The sequence below is a fragment of the Camelina sativa genome, chromosome 9 (genome assembly GCF_000633955.1).
Source record: "Camelina sativa cultivar DH55 chromosome 9, Cs, whole genome shotgun sequence".
NCBI lineage: Eukaryota > Viridiplantae > Streptophyta > Magnoliopsida > Brassicales > Brassicaceae > Camelina > Camelina sativa.
Window position 1 is genome coordinate 36,910,894 of NC_025693.1, and position 16,699 is coordinate 36,927,592.

At 33.6% G+C, this 16,699-nt stretch overlaps 4 protein-coding genes across 4 annotated transcripts; 2 read left to right on the forward strand and 2 right to left on the reverse strand.

Annotated features, from left to right (window-relative positions):
* LOC104714585 (plasma membrane-associated cation-binding protein 2) lies at window positions 1,862-3,020 on the forward strand. Its single transcript, XM_010431999.1, has 2 exons — window positions 1,862-1,986; window positions 2,307-3,020. The coding sequence occupies exons 1-2, from the start codon at window positions 1,972-1,974 to the stop codon at window positions 2,820-2,822; spliced, it is 531 nt and encodes a 176-aa protein (XP_010430301.1). The 5' UTR covers window positions 1,862-1,971; the 3' UTR covers window positions 2,823-3,020.
* On the reverse strand, window positions 3,674-5,398 carry LOC104714586 (transcription termination factor MTERF4, chloroplastic-like). The gene has a single exon (XM_010432001.2). The coding sequence runs from the start codon at window positions 5,332-5,334 to the stop codon at window positions 3,946-3,948; it is 1,389 nt and encodes a 462-aa protein (XP_010430303.1). The 5' UTR covers window positions 5,335-5,398; the 3' UTR covers window positions 3,674-3,945.
* On the forward strand, window positions 6,083-7,309 carry LOC104714587 (36.4 kDa proline-rich protein). Its single transcript, XM_010432002.2, is given in 2 exon segments — window positions 6,083-6,264; window positions 6,267-7,309. Coding segments are annotated over 2 exon segments (897 nt in total). The 5' UTR covers window positions 6,083-6,152; the 3' UTR covers window positions 7,052-7,309.
* LOC104714588 (lipid transfer protein EARLI 1) lies at window positions 9,784-10,542 on the reverse strand. Its single transcript, XM_010432003.2, has one exon. It carries the CDS (start codon window positions 10,487-10,489, stop codon window positions 10,040-10,042), a length of 450 nt encoding a protein of 149 aa, XP_010430305.1. The 5' UTR covers window positions 10,490-10,542; the 3' UTR covers window positions 9,784-10,039.

Sequence of the window (16,699 nt, forward strand, 5' to 3'; positions counted from 1 at the left end):
ATGAAGTCTAACCATGCGCGATCCGATAGTTGATGATTTATTTATTAGTGTGAAGAATTGATGAAAATATTGACTCACCTTAGAGTTCTAAGTCGCAGGGCAGTGCTTCTAAGATCGATGTGTTACAACTTACAAGGTTTAAAACTTTTAATTGACATAATATTGCGTAATCGAATAGAAAACCCCATTATACCATTATACATTGAATCGGAGCCAATATATAGGAACATATAAGTATGGTATTTTAATCTTATCCCTCTAATTAACGTGGGATAAATACATGAATTGTTATTAANTAGAGTTTATAATGAGGATCCCTTTATGATATCGATCGGGTAATTTTATTTGTTGTTCACACTTTATATATATCACTCATATATTCTATATCAATTCAAAAAGATTAAAAAAAATTGCTTACTCTAACTTTGGAATGATCTATCTATATATAGCAATCTGAAAACAGTTTTCATATGTTATACCAACATTCTTAATATCAGACCCTACTTTATAAACGATCACCTAATCTTCTATGAATAATAAAATTTGCCAACCACCAGGTCTTTCACCAAAACTGTTTTCCGGAGGGATCAATTTTTCAAAAAAGACAAATTTGATGATAAAAAATAGTAAGAACAAAGAAACCAACAAATTAATTGTGATTCTCTTTGACACCATTTTAAGTCTTGCTAGAATTCCCTGGCCGTTCAAGGTCACAATGACTACAGATATTATACTTTCTTATACCATGAAGTTTAATTAAGTTGTTGAACATGAAGTCTAACCATGCGCGATCCGATAGTTGATGATTTATTTATTAGTGTGAAGAATTGATGAAAATATTGACTCACCTTAGAGTTCTAAGTCGCAGGGCAGTGCTTCTAAGATCGATGTGTTACAACTTACAAGGTTTAAAACTTTTAATTGACATAATATTGCGTAATCGAATAGAAAACCCCATTATACCATTATACATTGAATCGGAGCCAATATATAGGAACATATAAGTATGGTATTTTAATCTTATCCCTCTAATTAACGTGGGATAAATACATGAATTGTTATTAAAATATTAAAATTTGGTAGAAGGTTAAATCGTTTGGTCAAAAAATTTAAAAATCGATCAACATGCTCAGCGATTATAAATTTGTCTATGTTGTTTATATAATTATATTGTTCCATGAACATGCGTATTTATATTGTTCATAAACATGTTTTACATTATATTGTTCAGAAACATGTTTTCATAAGTTAATTAATATATCTTCCGTATATATGTCATTATATTGTTTCATGAAACATATTATTTTCTATCAAACACCACTTATGAATAAGATCAGTATATATCAAAAACGATATCTAGCATTATGATTTTCTATACTTTTCATAACTTTTTTTTTTTAATTTACTTTTTGGTTCAATGAAAATTGTAATGCACGGTTACAATAGTGTTGTATCTCGATATTCTCCTGACCATCATCACTCCTTCAAAAATTAATATTCATTGTAATTATAGTTTGTTTTCAACCACCTATAATGATTTGTATTAACCGATAATTCAGTATCTTTGCTTACGAAAACAAAAAAAAAATCTTAAATATTTACAAGTAGACGTTAATTGCAAGTGGTGTACGATCTTGTTTATGATATTTTATATTTTACACAAACACAAACTGTGCATGATGTGTCTCGTTCTCAAACAAATATAGAACAAAAGCTTCTTTTTCATCTCATTAATTATTATTGCCAGAGAATAATTATGCTCAATACGTGATTTTGTTTAGGAAATAATATTTTTTATATTATTTTTATATAAAAATAATTTTGATAAAGTTGTATTTGTTTCTCCTATAAATGAAGCCATCTTCTCAACCAAACTCTTCACTCATCAAAGCATCACACAACACACTCATACATACACTTTCTCTTCTCTTCATTTTCTTAGATCCTTTAACTCATTTTCTACTTATTCAAATGGCCACCGTCGAGGTATGCAAATATATATATATATATATATGTTCTTAAAATTCATAACCAAATTTCTTGGTTAGTCTAAAGATTGATACAAGTAATCCACTACTCTATATAAAAGCTGTAAATCATTCTTTGTTGCGTTAATCTACGTATATGCCAAAGTTTACACATGTATATATAATGATCCAATAATTTTTTTTTTTTTTTTTGTAATTGTAAGCTTGTAAGTTGTAACAACTAAAACAAACTACTTGCCGTTTTGTACCAAACGAAAACGTCACACAGTTTTGGAATTGATCTATGTGACTAAAGCTTTTGAAACAATGATTTTGCAGGTTGAACATGTGACTCCAGCACCAGCTGAGACCGTTGAGGTGCCAGCACCAAAGACTGTGGAGCCGGAGGAAGCTGTAGTCGTTGCAGCCGTCGCCGATGCTGTTCCAGCTCCGGTAACAGAATCCGAAGCACCTGTGGAAGTAACGACTAAAGACTTGGTAGTGGAAGAAACAGAGAAACCAACCGAAGAAACAGAGGAGAAGAAAACAGAGGAAGCTCCAGTTGAAACTCCGGAGGTTGTGGAGATCAAGAAAGAGGAAGAAGCTCCGGCGGTTGTGGAGATCAAGAAAGAGGAGGAAGCTCCGGTTGAGACTCCAGCGGTTGTGGAGGAAGAGAGCAAAACAGCGGAAGTTGTAGAGACGAAAAAAGAGGAAGAAGTAGAAGAGAAGAAGACAGAGGAAGCTCCAGCGGTTGTTGAGGAAGAGAAGAAGCCAGAAGCAGAGGAGGAGAAACCCACTGAAGTAGCCGCCGTCGAAGCCGTCGCCGCAGCTCCAGTGGAGAAGACTGATGAGTAAAGTTAAAAAAAACTGTCTTTTGAAAGACAGAAGATGAAGAAACAATGTTAGCAAGTAAACTATTTGTTACTTTTTTTAAGTACTTTGTGTCTTGTTTTGTTGTTGAGTCTCTGACTCTTCTTGCCTTTGTTTTCACTATTCTCTTATGTTACTTTCAATGCTTATCATTTTGAATAAGATATACATTATTTATATATAGTTTGTTTGATCCAAGCAAAACTTAGACACTAGCTTGCCGTGCTTCATCACATACCTGTTTAAGAACTCTTGATCGGTACTCTTCGAAACAGACGAGATTGGAGAGAGTTCACTTCCTGTGTCTCCAAGCAATCTTTTTTGGAAATGAGTGCTTTGATAACGTTACACCTTGGGACAGCCCTTTTCTCTATGCTTAAGGACACCACGGTCTTTAGGGGCCAACTAATCTCCTTCACTGACTCTGCAGATAAGTTAAGACACGGAGGAAAGCGTTTGATCATTGTAGTGATCTTTACTCTGCTGAATCCTAGGCCTAGAAATGTGTCAATGGAGCTCAATATCTTCTGCTCAGGAAAACTAATGCATTGCGGAGATTTCTTGAACACTAAAAGGACTTCATCTCCCAGTAGTAGTCCACACTTCTTCAGGGTTCCAAATGTCTGACTTATCTTTGATTGGCCAATTTTTTGAACACTCCCCTCCCATACATCTCCCACAGCAAAGCCTAACATTCTATAGACATTGACTTTTTCTTCTATTGTTTTCTCCCTCAATCCGTGAACAACACGCAGAGCTTCGAGAAACTTTGAGGACCTTCATGAGAGATTCTTTAAAGTTTTCTTCATCACAGACACGGGTATCAGAGTTCAAAGAAACAGAGGAAAACAATTCATATGAAAATAATCAGACTGATTCTTCCAACCAATATACCACTTGTTACAAACCGAGAAACTCCCAAGGAGAAAAAGGAATGAATCCATCAAGGGTAACTAATTACTAACTAATCGAATGATGAATCATTGGCTCTTAAAATCATTTATTAGAACTAATATCTGAACTTTACAGAAGAGACTTTCTCTCATTTTCAGAACTTGTGTCGTGTCACTGAAAGAATGATGCTTGAACCAGAGTTATAGGATGTGGACTAAGAACCCTTTATGGATTTCACTCGGAACTTTCTCTTCTTTCCAGTGAAGATAGCCATCAACTCAGCCACAAGCTCCTCGTCATTGTGCTTCCTCACAAACCTTTTTAAGAAATCATCATCGTTAGATGTCAATACAGACGACATTGAAGGGAGTTTGCTTCCAAGCGATCCTCTAGACATGAGAGCTTTGATTACGTTACACCTTGGCACAATCCTCTTCTCCAAGCTGTATCCAAGTACCTGAGGGAACAAAGCCATGTCCTTTAGCAGCCAATTCATCTTCTTCACCACAAACTCAGTCTTCTTTTTAACCGTCTCTATAGACAATCCAAAGAACATAGGAAAACACTTGAGTATCATGGCAAACTCATCTCTGCTGAATCCTAGACCTAGAAATGTTTCAAGAAAGTTCAATATCCTCTGCTCTGAAATACGTATGAACTGCGGATACTTCTTCAACACTTGAATCACCTCGTTTTCATCCAAACCACACATCTTCAAGGTTTCAAATGTCTGACTAATCTTCTCCTCTGAGAATTTCAAAGAGTAAGGCCACTTTTTGAAGATCACCCATACATCTTCCACATCAAAGCCTAACCTTTTGTAAACATTGACTTTATCTTCTATTGTCTTGTCGTTCATTTCGTAAAAGACATGGAGAGCATTGACAAACTTTGGTTCGGTCGGGTCAAAACCCATCTCAACTATCTTCCTGATGGATTCTTCAAATCTTTCTTTACCACAAACAGGTTTTCCACGGGATGTAAGCAATGAGAATAGTAACTTATGAGGCACACCCAAGTCTCTCAAAACCAAAAGATTCCTAATTTTATTCTCCTGCCTACTACCCTGTGGCAAAGAATGACACAACTTGGAACTCTTTTTATCCATTTCTAAAACCTCTTTGATGAAATCATAGTATCTGCTTATACCTTTACCCGCTCTTAACCCCAAGATTTCAGGAACTGACGAAACAATCTGAGTGAGCTCAGAGCTTGAAGCTCCTCTTGACTGCAAAAACTGAAGCTTTGGAGCAACTGATTTCTCAGCATCTAATACAAGCAATGTTGGATAACCCGTAACGATGCTTGAGATCTGAGAATCTGTGAACCCATTACTTCTCAAAAGACTCAGAACTGAATCAGGATTTGACTTGTCCTTAATGGTGACCTTACTTGAAATCGAGTCTGCGAGTTTTTTAGGTATACCCAATGAGCCAACGAGGTAAGAGACTGTAAAGTTCTTACCTTTACGACCATCTCTACTAAGGCTCGCAGTAGCAACAAGAGAAGAGAAGGAATTGGAAAAAGCAGATGATAATACATTAACGTTACGCCATTTCTGTAAGTCAATAGATCCTCTTCCACGGAGTATCAGAGAACACATACCAGAATCAATCAAATGCCACACCCGTAGACTCGATTCGATATCAAGGAATTGCCCTAAAATCTCAAAATCCCAAAATCGCAAAGAACCCTAAAAATCGTTGGAGTGGGAAAAACAAAATTCGACATTTGGGTTTTTTTGGGCCTGAACGTTCAACTAAACCCATAATGATCAGAGTATATTGGGCCTTTTGGGCCTGAACGTTCAAAAAAGTGTTAAAGCCCATAATGATCTAAATCTGTTAATTACGATTGTGCCACTCTTTCTCTACAGTATTAAGAATGTACGGACAACGAAACCCTCCACGTTATTTAAGAATCTATTCACCGTTTGTTGTCTTGTCTTTTCAAGTTTTCAACAAATTGTCCTAAAAAAGAATCATTACATGGAAAATTGGAAATGAAATACGCATAAGAGAACAAGCAATTTCACGGACTCTTTTAGTTTGGAGACAGTGATCATAATCATTTTTTTTAGTTTAGTCACGGGCATGACCTTGAAGTTTGCATCGGACCAACAACGATCCAAAAATTCTTTAGTTGTAACGCAATAAAATGCTCCAAATATTTCTCGAAGTTTGGAACTTTTTCTTTTTTCCCTCACTTTCTTGCCTCACACATGTTCGTTCGTACGTACCATAACAAATAATCAAATCTATTACACTTGTAACACTATACCTATTAATTTGCATCCCCCACAAGAGTCACGGGTTACAGTTAAGCTTCGCCTATATATTTACATGTAATTCGCCCATTTGATAATAAGGCAGTTAAGAGTTTGATTCTTGAAAATCCAAGAAACCCTATTTGAGAACAAAAATGGGATCGAGGGTTTTGACTTCTTTATTCATTTTCTTGATCTCCACGGTTATCACACTGCCACCAACGATCCAAGCTTGCACTCCTTGTACTCATCCTCACCCTCCGGTTCCAAACCCCCGCAGCACGGTGGCGGTGGCAGCGGTGGTAGCAAGCCGCCGCCGCATCACGGTGGAAAAGGTGGTGGTAAACCCCCACACCACGGTGGAAAAGGTGGAGGACCTCCGCATCATGGTGGAGGAGGAGGCAAGCCACCGCATCATGGAGGCGGAGGAGGGAAATCACCGCCGGTTGTTAGACCTCCTCCGGTAGTAGTGAGGCCACCGCCAATCATAAGGCCTCCGCCGGTTGTCTATCCACCACCAATCGTGAGGCCACCGCCAATCACAAGACCTCCCATCATAGGCCCTCCAATTCAACCACCGCCGGTTACAACTCCTCCGGGACTCCTCCCTCCGATCACAACTCCTCCGGGACTTCTCCCTCCAGTCACAACTCCTCCAGGACTTCTCCCTCCAATCATTAACCCACCTCCGGTCACAGTCCCGCCACCATCTTCCGGCTATCCACCATATGGTCCACCTTCCGGTGGAGGAGGAGGAGGAGGGGGAGGAGGAGGCGGTGGCAAACAACCAACGTGTCCGATCAACGCACTGAAGCTTGGAGCTTGTGTTGACGTTTTGGGAGGATTGATCCATATAGGACTTGGAAATCCGGTGGAAAATGTGTGTTGTCCAGTGTTACAAGGGTTACTTGAGTTAGAAGCAGCCGTTTGTCTTTGTACAACCATAAGACTTAAGCTTCTCAACTTAAACATCTTCATTCCTCTTGCACTTCAAGCTCTCATCACTTGCGGGATCAATCCTCCTCCTGGTTTTGTCTGTCCTCCTCTCACTTGATCTAAAAACACCCACTTGATTTAACAAATGTACGTACGATCAATGGTTCTCGAGGCTTCTGTAATAATTCAAATATATATGTGGTACTGTTGATGATCAGGTTTGTTGATTATCTAGGGTTTTAACAAGTGTTGCTTTCTGTTCTTGTCGTTGTTGTTTTAAGCTAGGTTTCTGCATGGGACTTCTTTAAATTGTTTTCTGTAATCTTTTTTTTTGTTCCAGCTTCTCGCTGTCTATCTATTTGACTCTTTAGCCCTCTCTCTTTCTCTCTCTCTACATATGTAGAGGAGTTTTTGAATTGTGTGTAATAGACATGCATGCAGATATAGGAGCGTGGATGGAACGTACGGATACTTCGTCTTTTCTTGGTTTTTAAAACGTACGGATAAAGCTTTTGAGAAAAGAACCACAATAGGCCTACAAATCATTGTCCTTTGACATAAAAATCACCTAAACTCATACACCGAGGACATTTATTCTCATAGAGATCTTTGCATTACTCTTAAGGCAATATCTATCATGTCCTTTTTAACAAAAAAAAAAAGTATCATTAGTAGGTATATATCTACATAGTGTTCTCTATAATGCTGATTGAGTGATTGTCTATTTACTTACAAATAGTTCTACAATCTATATGTTAACACCCTTAGTGGATGTAATAATAGATATATATATATATATATATATATATATATAGTTTTGAACGATACTAACGGTAAATGATATTTTTTTCTCGCTCGGAGTCGGAGGTCACATGTCCCATTTTATTACTATGGATGACAACTAGAGCTCAACATCTGTGTGCCACTTGAATCAGGGGATTTCGGCAGAGACATGCAAATGTTGAAATGTTTCTATGTATGATAATCACGAGAAAAATGAAACTTTAGTCACATATATAAAGAATAGTATTAAGTATTAACTCAAGAAAAACTAATAGATTTTTTTTTCCTTACTTTGGTCATGACTAGCTAATTATAAAATTTGTTTATTTACAACGTATTGTTTTATTGATAAAATATATTTATAATGTGTTCCACTATTCAAATGCACATAGTTCTACTGTTCCCACAGCCTATGTACCTACACACAATGTTCCTTTGCACAAGTTGAGTAAGAAGAAAACAAAAATAGTTCACGGGCTCCATATAGATCCATTGAAATTTAATTGTTCATTAGGGGCCATCCAACTAGGAAATGACAGGCAACACAATCGTGGCATAAAACCGTAGTCTCGCCATTTTAGCACATAGAATGAAAGTCTCAATTATTATGTTAAAAAGAAAAGAAAAAAATTTGCGTGGAGCAGAGTTATCGACTAGAGATATTGATCAAAATTTTTAAGAATTTGATTTTCACGTCAAAATTTATTCGTCATTCATAATTGACCTTGTTAGATATGGCCTGTGTGACGAAAAATCAGTTTCCATTGTTCCAAATACCGGCTACACTAGCAAGAAGAAGAGTTTCAAGAGTCAATTAATTTGTCTTAGACCAAAACTCAGTAATGATCTGCAAATTCTCAATATGCCTTTTTATTATATATATGTCTAGTTTGTCTAGTTACACGATACAGTTACGACTATATGAGTTCAATCAAAAATGAAATCTTACTGACACGTTACACGTATCTGTCCCGTTTACTTGAATCCTCGTTAGATTTAGCTTAACAATGTATACTACGGATCAATAAACATGATTTGGCCAATGAAAAAAATTGGTTTTATCCTATATTTTTCTACCGAGAAAATTTGCGTTTCCTTTTTCCATTTTTTTTTTTCATATATAGCATTTGTTAAATTTCAAACTTTCTTTTTTCCTTTTTTTTTTCCTTTTTTTTCTTTTTCATATATAGCATTTGTTAAACAATTTCAACATGGAAACTGGAGCTGAAAAATATAGCTAGACTTATAGGGGGAAGCACCTTAAATCCCTTGTTTTTCGTCTATAAAGTTGACCATCTATTGTTGTTGTNTTTTTTTTTTTTTTTTTTTTATGTTTATCCTTGATTATTCCATATACACACATTTTTCAATTCATTTAATCGAATCCATATCCATTTGTCAGTGTCACCAAAATGATAAGAGGTTGACGCAGTTTTCTAAATATCTAATCTGATGCGTGACATGTACCATATCTTTGTCGATTCGTTTTTTTTCTTCGTAAAAATCTTTGGATGTTATAACGCGCGCCCCAGTGTTTTTTTTTCTCTTAAACTTCCAGTGTTTTTAGTACTATTACTTTTTGAAGATAACAAGCTTTTTGTTATATACGGATTTTTTGGTTAATAATCGACACGTACGCATGTAGGCCTTAGTCTTATATTATAGGAAGTAGAATCATCAGATCATGGAATGGTTCCGAGCTTCGGAAGATCGTTTATTTGTTCGATTATTTGTCGAGGTCTAGTTATGCATGAGACAACGGACACTGTACGCGTGATGAAGACGATTGGTTGGACTTTAGTTTTTGCCTTGAGCCTAGCTTCTTCGTTTCTTGTTTGACTTCTTCGTTGTTGAGAGTTGAGACCTTATGTACTGCCTAAAGTATTTCCCTCAATTTTGATGGTTGAACCTTCTGTTTCCACACAAGGCATTAAGTCTTCAAATTGTATGGTTTAACAGATCTGGTTTAATTGGTTTATATCTTTGAAATGATTTTGTTTTATGTATTTAGCTTGGACTTATATGTGATAAGACTTAATTGATTTACATTATACAAAAATTGTCAGATCATATAAACTGTTATTTTATTGATTTATACACCAAATACACACACTTCCAATGAAACTATATATATATGTAAGAGGACAACACATATGACTGTGAAAGTTTATAATCGTACAATCAAACACACATACATTAGTAACTAGATAAACAGACAAAGACAAGACAAACAACGACAATCATATAGAATAGTTTATTTAGAAATCATCTTGTTTGGTATATATTGATACATGAAGTGTGTGATGTATAATTAGGTTCTTGATTAGCATTGGAAACCAGGGGGAACTTTTTTGCTGCAAACATTGAGAAGCAGACTGAGAGAGATCGGAATGTTCAGGTTGATCCCGAGGATATTAGCCTTGAGTGCGGTGCAAAGACAAGCTGCAGCCTCAAGATCAGCGAGTCCTTGGATGAGGGTGCAACATGGCTCGACCGGTGGCTTGCCAAGGGTGATATTGAGTAGGCCGTTGAGCACGTTGGCGCAAACTCCTAGCTTAAGAGCGTCTTTAGGGCATTTGGCTGTGGTCGGGCTAGGGCTAGGGTTTGGGGTTGGGTTCGGTTTTGGGTTAGGTTTTGGCTTAGGAGAGGGGCTAGGGTTAGGTTTTGGCTTGGGAGAAGGGCAACCGCAGTTACCGGAGGCGGAGATTGTTGTGAAGAAGAGGAAGTTGAGAATCAAGAAAAGGGCTAAAGGTTTTGTGGTTCTTGAAGCCATTGTTATAATTCCTACTTTGGTGGGTGTGAATTGGGATGAGGAGATAAAAGGAGGATTCGAAGTGCCTTTTATAGTAGTTTGAAGGACATGGACAGATGGTTCGTTCATATATGACTTCATATATATGATTTTTTTAAAGGAAAAAATATCAGTGAAGTTATTTTTGTTTATAAATTACTTTGAATTACTGATGAAAAGAGGTCATTTGATATATGAATGTCCAACTTACACAGAGCGTATTAATTAGTGGTGATTTTTATACTCTGCATTCGAGAAGATTTCTCCAACAAAAAAACATTTGTATGATTATATATGACCTTTTTTGTACATATGTGTGTATATCTTTTTTTTTTTTGTGGCGAGTGATTTATTTGTTTAGTGTTTTTTAGTGTTATTATTCTTTTCATTATATTCTTGACAATTAAAATTGAAACTGAAGGAAAAGGTCAAGATTGAAACCATGTGTGATCCTTGGAGCATATTGATCTGGCAATCAACATATGGATTCTTGAAGGTGACTCTTTGGAGTTTTGTTAGGCTCCCAGATTATGATGAAACTCTTCTTGAACTTATCCTTTAGGTTGTATTTTTTTTCTAAATAAATTGAAGTATGACAAAGTTTCAATCTAATTGCTCTACAACCTAGGCATATATATCGTCGAAAAGGAGACGGTCTGACATACAGATTCACTTAATTTGTATACTTTTTAAGCAACTTCATGTATCTTCTGTTAAAAATATGTGAAAGTTCTAGAAATCATGTAAAAATTTCAAATTTTGTTTTATTCTTTGGCTATAATATCGGAAACAGTTTCTTTTAACAAGAAAATCATTAATGTTATGTTCAAATATATGTTTAGAAACAAAATAAAATAAAAACTGATAAATCTCCATAAAATTTGAAATTGTGAAAGCTTAAAATTTGATGTGTTCGCTTACAAACATTTGTTTTTGTATTTTTAAAAATTTTAATGTCTTTGTTTTGTTTTAAGGGTTGTCATAACTAACTAAACTTAATATTAATATACTAGATTAGGATCCGTGCTAGAGCACGGATTGAAATTCCTTTTATTTATATTATAATTTTAGAAAATTCGATTCCGAAAATCATGATTAATGCTAGATTAGGACCTTAACTTTTAAAATCAATCATATAAATTATATTTTATTATAAAATTATAATATAAATAAAATGAATTTCAACCCGTGCTCTAGCACAAGTCCTAATCTAGCATTAAGGTTTAATTTTTTAATTTTTGAATATGATCCCGAAGATCACAATTAATCTTGTTAAATTAGCGAGATTTAATTACTTTGTTTATGATTGAGAGTATATTTTTATCTCTTTAATAACTTTTTGATTGATGCGGTTTATCAATAAAATCTGTGGAAAATAAATTGGTAATATTGTGATTCTAGATATTTGGAACCATATACGTGATATTCCGAAAATAAAGTTTGGAATATTCCTGAACTATCAATTTGGAATAATCCGTTTTAGATTTTTAGTTACAATTAAAGTTTTATTTGTTACAACTAATATATTGATTTATTTATAACCTATTTATAACCTATTTGTAATCATTTATTAAAATTATAAAGTCTACCAAAACAATGTTGTGTATTTCCCTTTTTTTATTATAAAGGGATCTTTCAAAAATCTAATGATTAAACTCTAAGAAAAAGAACCTAGCTATAAAATTTCAACCCGTAATCTTCAGTCTCCCCTAAGTCAATGTTCTCAAAGATATACCAACTGTGATGTTCACATGAATGTTAACAAAGAAGTAAAAATTTCTAACCGTGATGTTAAGAGTTTCCATACTTTCATGTTTTTCAAAAGATTAACATTTTCTTCAGGATATGTGGAACGGCTGGCATTTGATTGAAAACAAGATAAGCTGATGAGAAGTGTACATACTTCACATAGATGACCGAAGATGTCTTAGTGACAATTCGTACGCGTGTCACATTGATGATAAAAGACTCCATTCTTCTACAGATTGTGAACTTGTGTGTCAAACACTTGTATGATTCTGTACACAAAGGTTTTATGTGGAAGTCGTTTTAATATTAGTTTTTCTATAAAAGTTCTAGCGATAGTGTACTTGTGTGTCAAAAACATTTATGATTTCTGTACACAATTATTTTAAAAATTATTTATGTGGAAGTCCTTTTAATATCAATTCCAGGTTAACTTATATAGTCAGTACTCACGATTACATACGTTACTGATATAGCGAGATATTACAGTATGTGGATAATCTTTGAGCAAAAATAATATAAATTGGATAGTTTATAAGATAATTATTAACTTAGGTATTTTTGAAATTGAACTTTGAAAGTGTTTTGGAAGAATTTTCTTAGCATTTCTCGTCTTTGAACATTTTCTATCAAATTAACAATATAAAATAATTAGTTGATATGTGTGCCTAGCATATTGGGCATTCACCCATAGAAGTGGCCCAATATTTTAAGTGTTGCAGAAACCCACGGCCTGTTTAAGTACCTCAAGCCACACCACACGGACTATGTTGTTGTTGATTTCATCAACACTTATTAATCTGTTTGTAATACATTTTAGCACGAAGGTATCCTTTAAAATATATTACTGTATGTAATAGGATAATATTGCACAGAGATAAATCAAGAAAAACAAAACTCTACCAGTAAATCAAACAAACACCTATTGACCTATACATTGTTTATTCTCATTAACTGATTTACAGGATATTTAATCGCTATATAGTTCAATTGTATTAATTAGGATTCAGACCACACATGCGTGACAATGAATGTATGAGTGCGATGCTAATTATAGTTATATTGTACTTCTTCTTAATGAGAAAGAGATGGATGTGAGACTATAACTGTATAAGTGTATAAAGATGTGTATAGATGAGAATTATTGAGTTTTTAAATAAATCAATAAATATACTTTTTCCGGTCAACCTGTGCATAAACAGCGTACGTTCTTGTCAGCGTAAGTTCTTTAAATTCTTGAAATATGGGAGAAAAAAATGTAACTGGTACATTAAAGGCCCTTTAAATTGGATTGCATCAAGTGTTTTAAAACTGACCGGTCGGTTGATAGAATTTGAAATTCAGTTTTTCAAATGAAACTATTTTGGAAAAATGTACAAGATTATATACATATATATAGAGAGATTATTATACTGAACTTTATATGACCATTGTAGACTCTCTTACAATAAAATCTGAACTTTATTAGATTGAAGTTTGAATTTCTAAAAATAAATTTTCTTTTGATTTGGAATGTTTAGTTTATCAAAACAATCATCATAAATGCTTGAGTTATTTCTTCCATTTGAACGACCTTATAAACTTTTTTTTTTCTTTCTCACGTCGTATACTAACAAGACCGTAACGTGTGGAAAATACGAAAACCCAAGGTTGTTTTCGTATAAATGTTCATTTACTGTTTTCATCTGAATTGATAAAAAAATCTACACGAAAATCTTAAACTAAATCTCCCTTCTTTTTATACGTTAATTTCATTTTTTTGTTTTTTTATACCAGCATATATTGTCAAATAAATACTTGGTTGAATACCTATCAAATGCAAATATCCTGTTACGTGCTCCTAACTAGCTAGTAGCTAGTAACTACTATCACATTTAACTTTGGTTGAGTTGATCTGGCTCTTACTAAACTGGTTATTAAGGATTAAAAAACAAAAAGGAGGGTTAAAAATTTGAACACCGTTCCCGGAGGAGACCAAGAAGATTCTTAGGGCAAAGCGTGAAGTTAAAAGGCTGTCGAGAAAAAAAACATTACAATTACAAACTTACATCTTTCACAAAACCCTAGTTCTTCCCAACCAAACTTCCTCCTTGGCTCTTCTTTTTATTTCAATTCCAAGCCCCATCCATATTTGATTTATTTATCTATTTATTTTGGATCTTATAATCATTACACACTTTATAATATACTATTAGTATTCATGCAATTTGAATATGAAAGTGAGAATGACAAAGTAAGCCTTAGGGATACTTAGCTTGCACAAAGTAGTCACTGAACTTTTCCAAGCAACGATGCAACGTCCCAAAACTTTGCAAACTATCAGCTTAGTCCATTCATATATATACGTTAAGTCTATATGTAGCCCTTTCTACCAAATTTTATTGATTAATTATTAATTAAGTGAAAACAATACGATTATAGATATATTGTTGGTAATTAAATTTTTGACGTACAATTCTACATGTAATGAGTTAATTAATGAGTAGTTTCAGTAGTTACGTATATATGCACCATATAAGAAGATTCTAGTTAATTGGAAAATTTGCGAAAATGGATCTACTTTTCCGAAAGTGATAGTGAGAGTCGTTTTGAATAGCTTTCGAAGATGTAAGGATATATAGTGATATGTTTTAGTACTTAAATACCTTGAGTCAAGTATGGACATGAATTCAAACCATTTATGATTACGTGCGGAATGGGAGTATGCATTATTCTATTGTTTTCTTTAGCAATTTTTTACTAGAATTGCTTTAATTATGTGTTTACATATTTCAACGTTGTGGCCTCCTCATGTTACTACACGACCCACTCTCCCAAAAGTTTCCTCACTATTAAAAAATTATTTACACCATAAAAATTCAAGTATAGTAGTATATACCGTTTTTAATGCATAATGTCTGATATTTTTTGGGGTTTAACTTAATACTATATCTCTTATATTCTCATTTGTACTAATTATTATTTTATCCAACTAGATTAAGCTGGTATAACTCTGGCATGATTAATGATCGAGAATCAAATATACTATTGATAATATGTATGCTTTGAGAAAATCCAGAGCTTGTGTATCACTTTTTATTTGTGTGTGTGTGTATCAATTCTTATATACATGCATATGCATATTTAGCTGTAAATCATATGGTTGGTACATAATTTAACCAAAGATAACAACAATTATAGCCACATGCACATAAAGTAATAAAGCATTTTTTGTGTCTCATAATTTTAAAATGACTTCTAATAGTGTGTATAGAAAAACAAATATTTATCATTAATATAAACTAGTCAATTGCACCAAATAGAAAAAAATAAAATGGTTAGTGCCAACCTAAATCTCTATAATAAGTATCTTTTTTTTTGACCAAAAATATATAGTTTGGCTAGTAAATTGTGATGTGAATAACTCTATTCACGATAAGATAAATTATATATTCAGTGATACAAAAAGATTTACAAAAATAGTGAACACTAGAATTTATTTAGAACCAACTATGTTATACTATGAATACTCAAGATAAATTATATATTGAGTATATACTTATTATTCGTTGGTTAAAAAAATGCGTACTTAGTTAGACAAGGTAGTTAATATGATTAGGGTAGATTATTATACTTATGAAAAACAAAAAGAGAAGAGGAAGACGACACAGAGAAATTGGGTGTCATTAAGTGAGAATTTCAAAATTTTCAGTGCGATTTGTTTTATTAGTCCGTCGTTGGCAGCTTCCATTCTCTTTCCATTCTTCTATTCTTCCATTTTGTTTTTGTAAATCTCTAAATTCCAAAAGATTCCATAAGCACAGTAGACCACTATATTTTAAAGCTAACAATACTATATTTTATAATGGTAGGATGACAAAGTGATTAAGATACGCATATCCTAGTATACATCATATTCTATGGATTTTATTTATATTGTGTATTATGTAGAGTGTTATTTGAGTAATTTTAGGCATTAAATTATGTTAACCCCTGAACCAGAAAGCAGCCAGCTACTTTACTGTACATCTCGCAGTAGTGCAGAAACATGCAAATATATTTGAGTATCCGCAGACACAAATTACGTTAGATAGGTATGTCAAATGCTCATTGAGTCATTGATATGAAAGTTATACAATGTTCTGTGAAAACTGGAAATCACATCAGCTAGTCAGATTGCATCAAACTTTGTGTTTCATGCGAGGACAATATACATTGAAAGTAGCATTTTATTTGAAAATATGTTAGTAAAACCTCTATGAATTAATAATGTTGGGACCATGATATTTTATTAATTTATAGTGATATTAATTTATCTATAAATTAATAATTATTATTTTATAGTGTAAATTAATAGTTATTAATTTATACTTATATTTTTATTTTTTAATTATTTTAAAATTATGAATTAGAATAATTTAAACAAATAAAATTAGATTTTCGAATGCTGTAAATTTTATGGTTTTG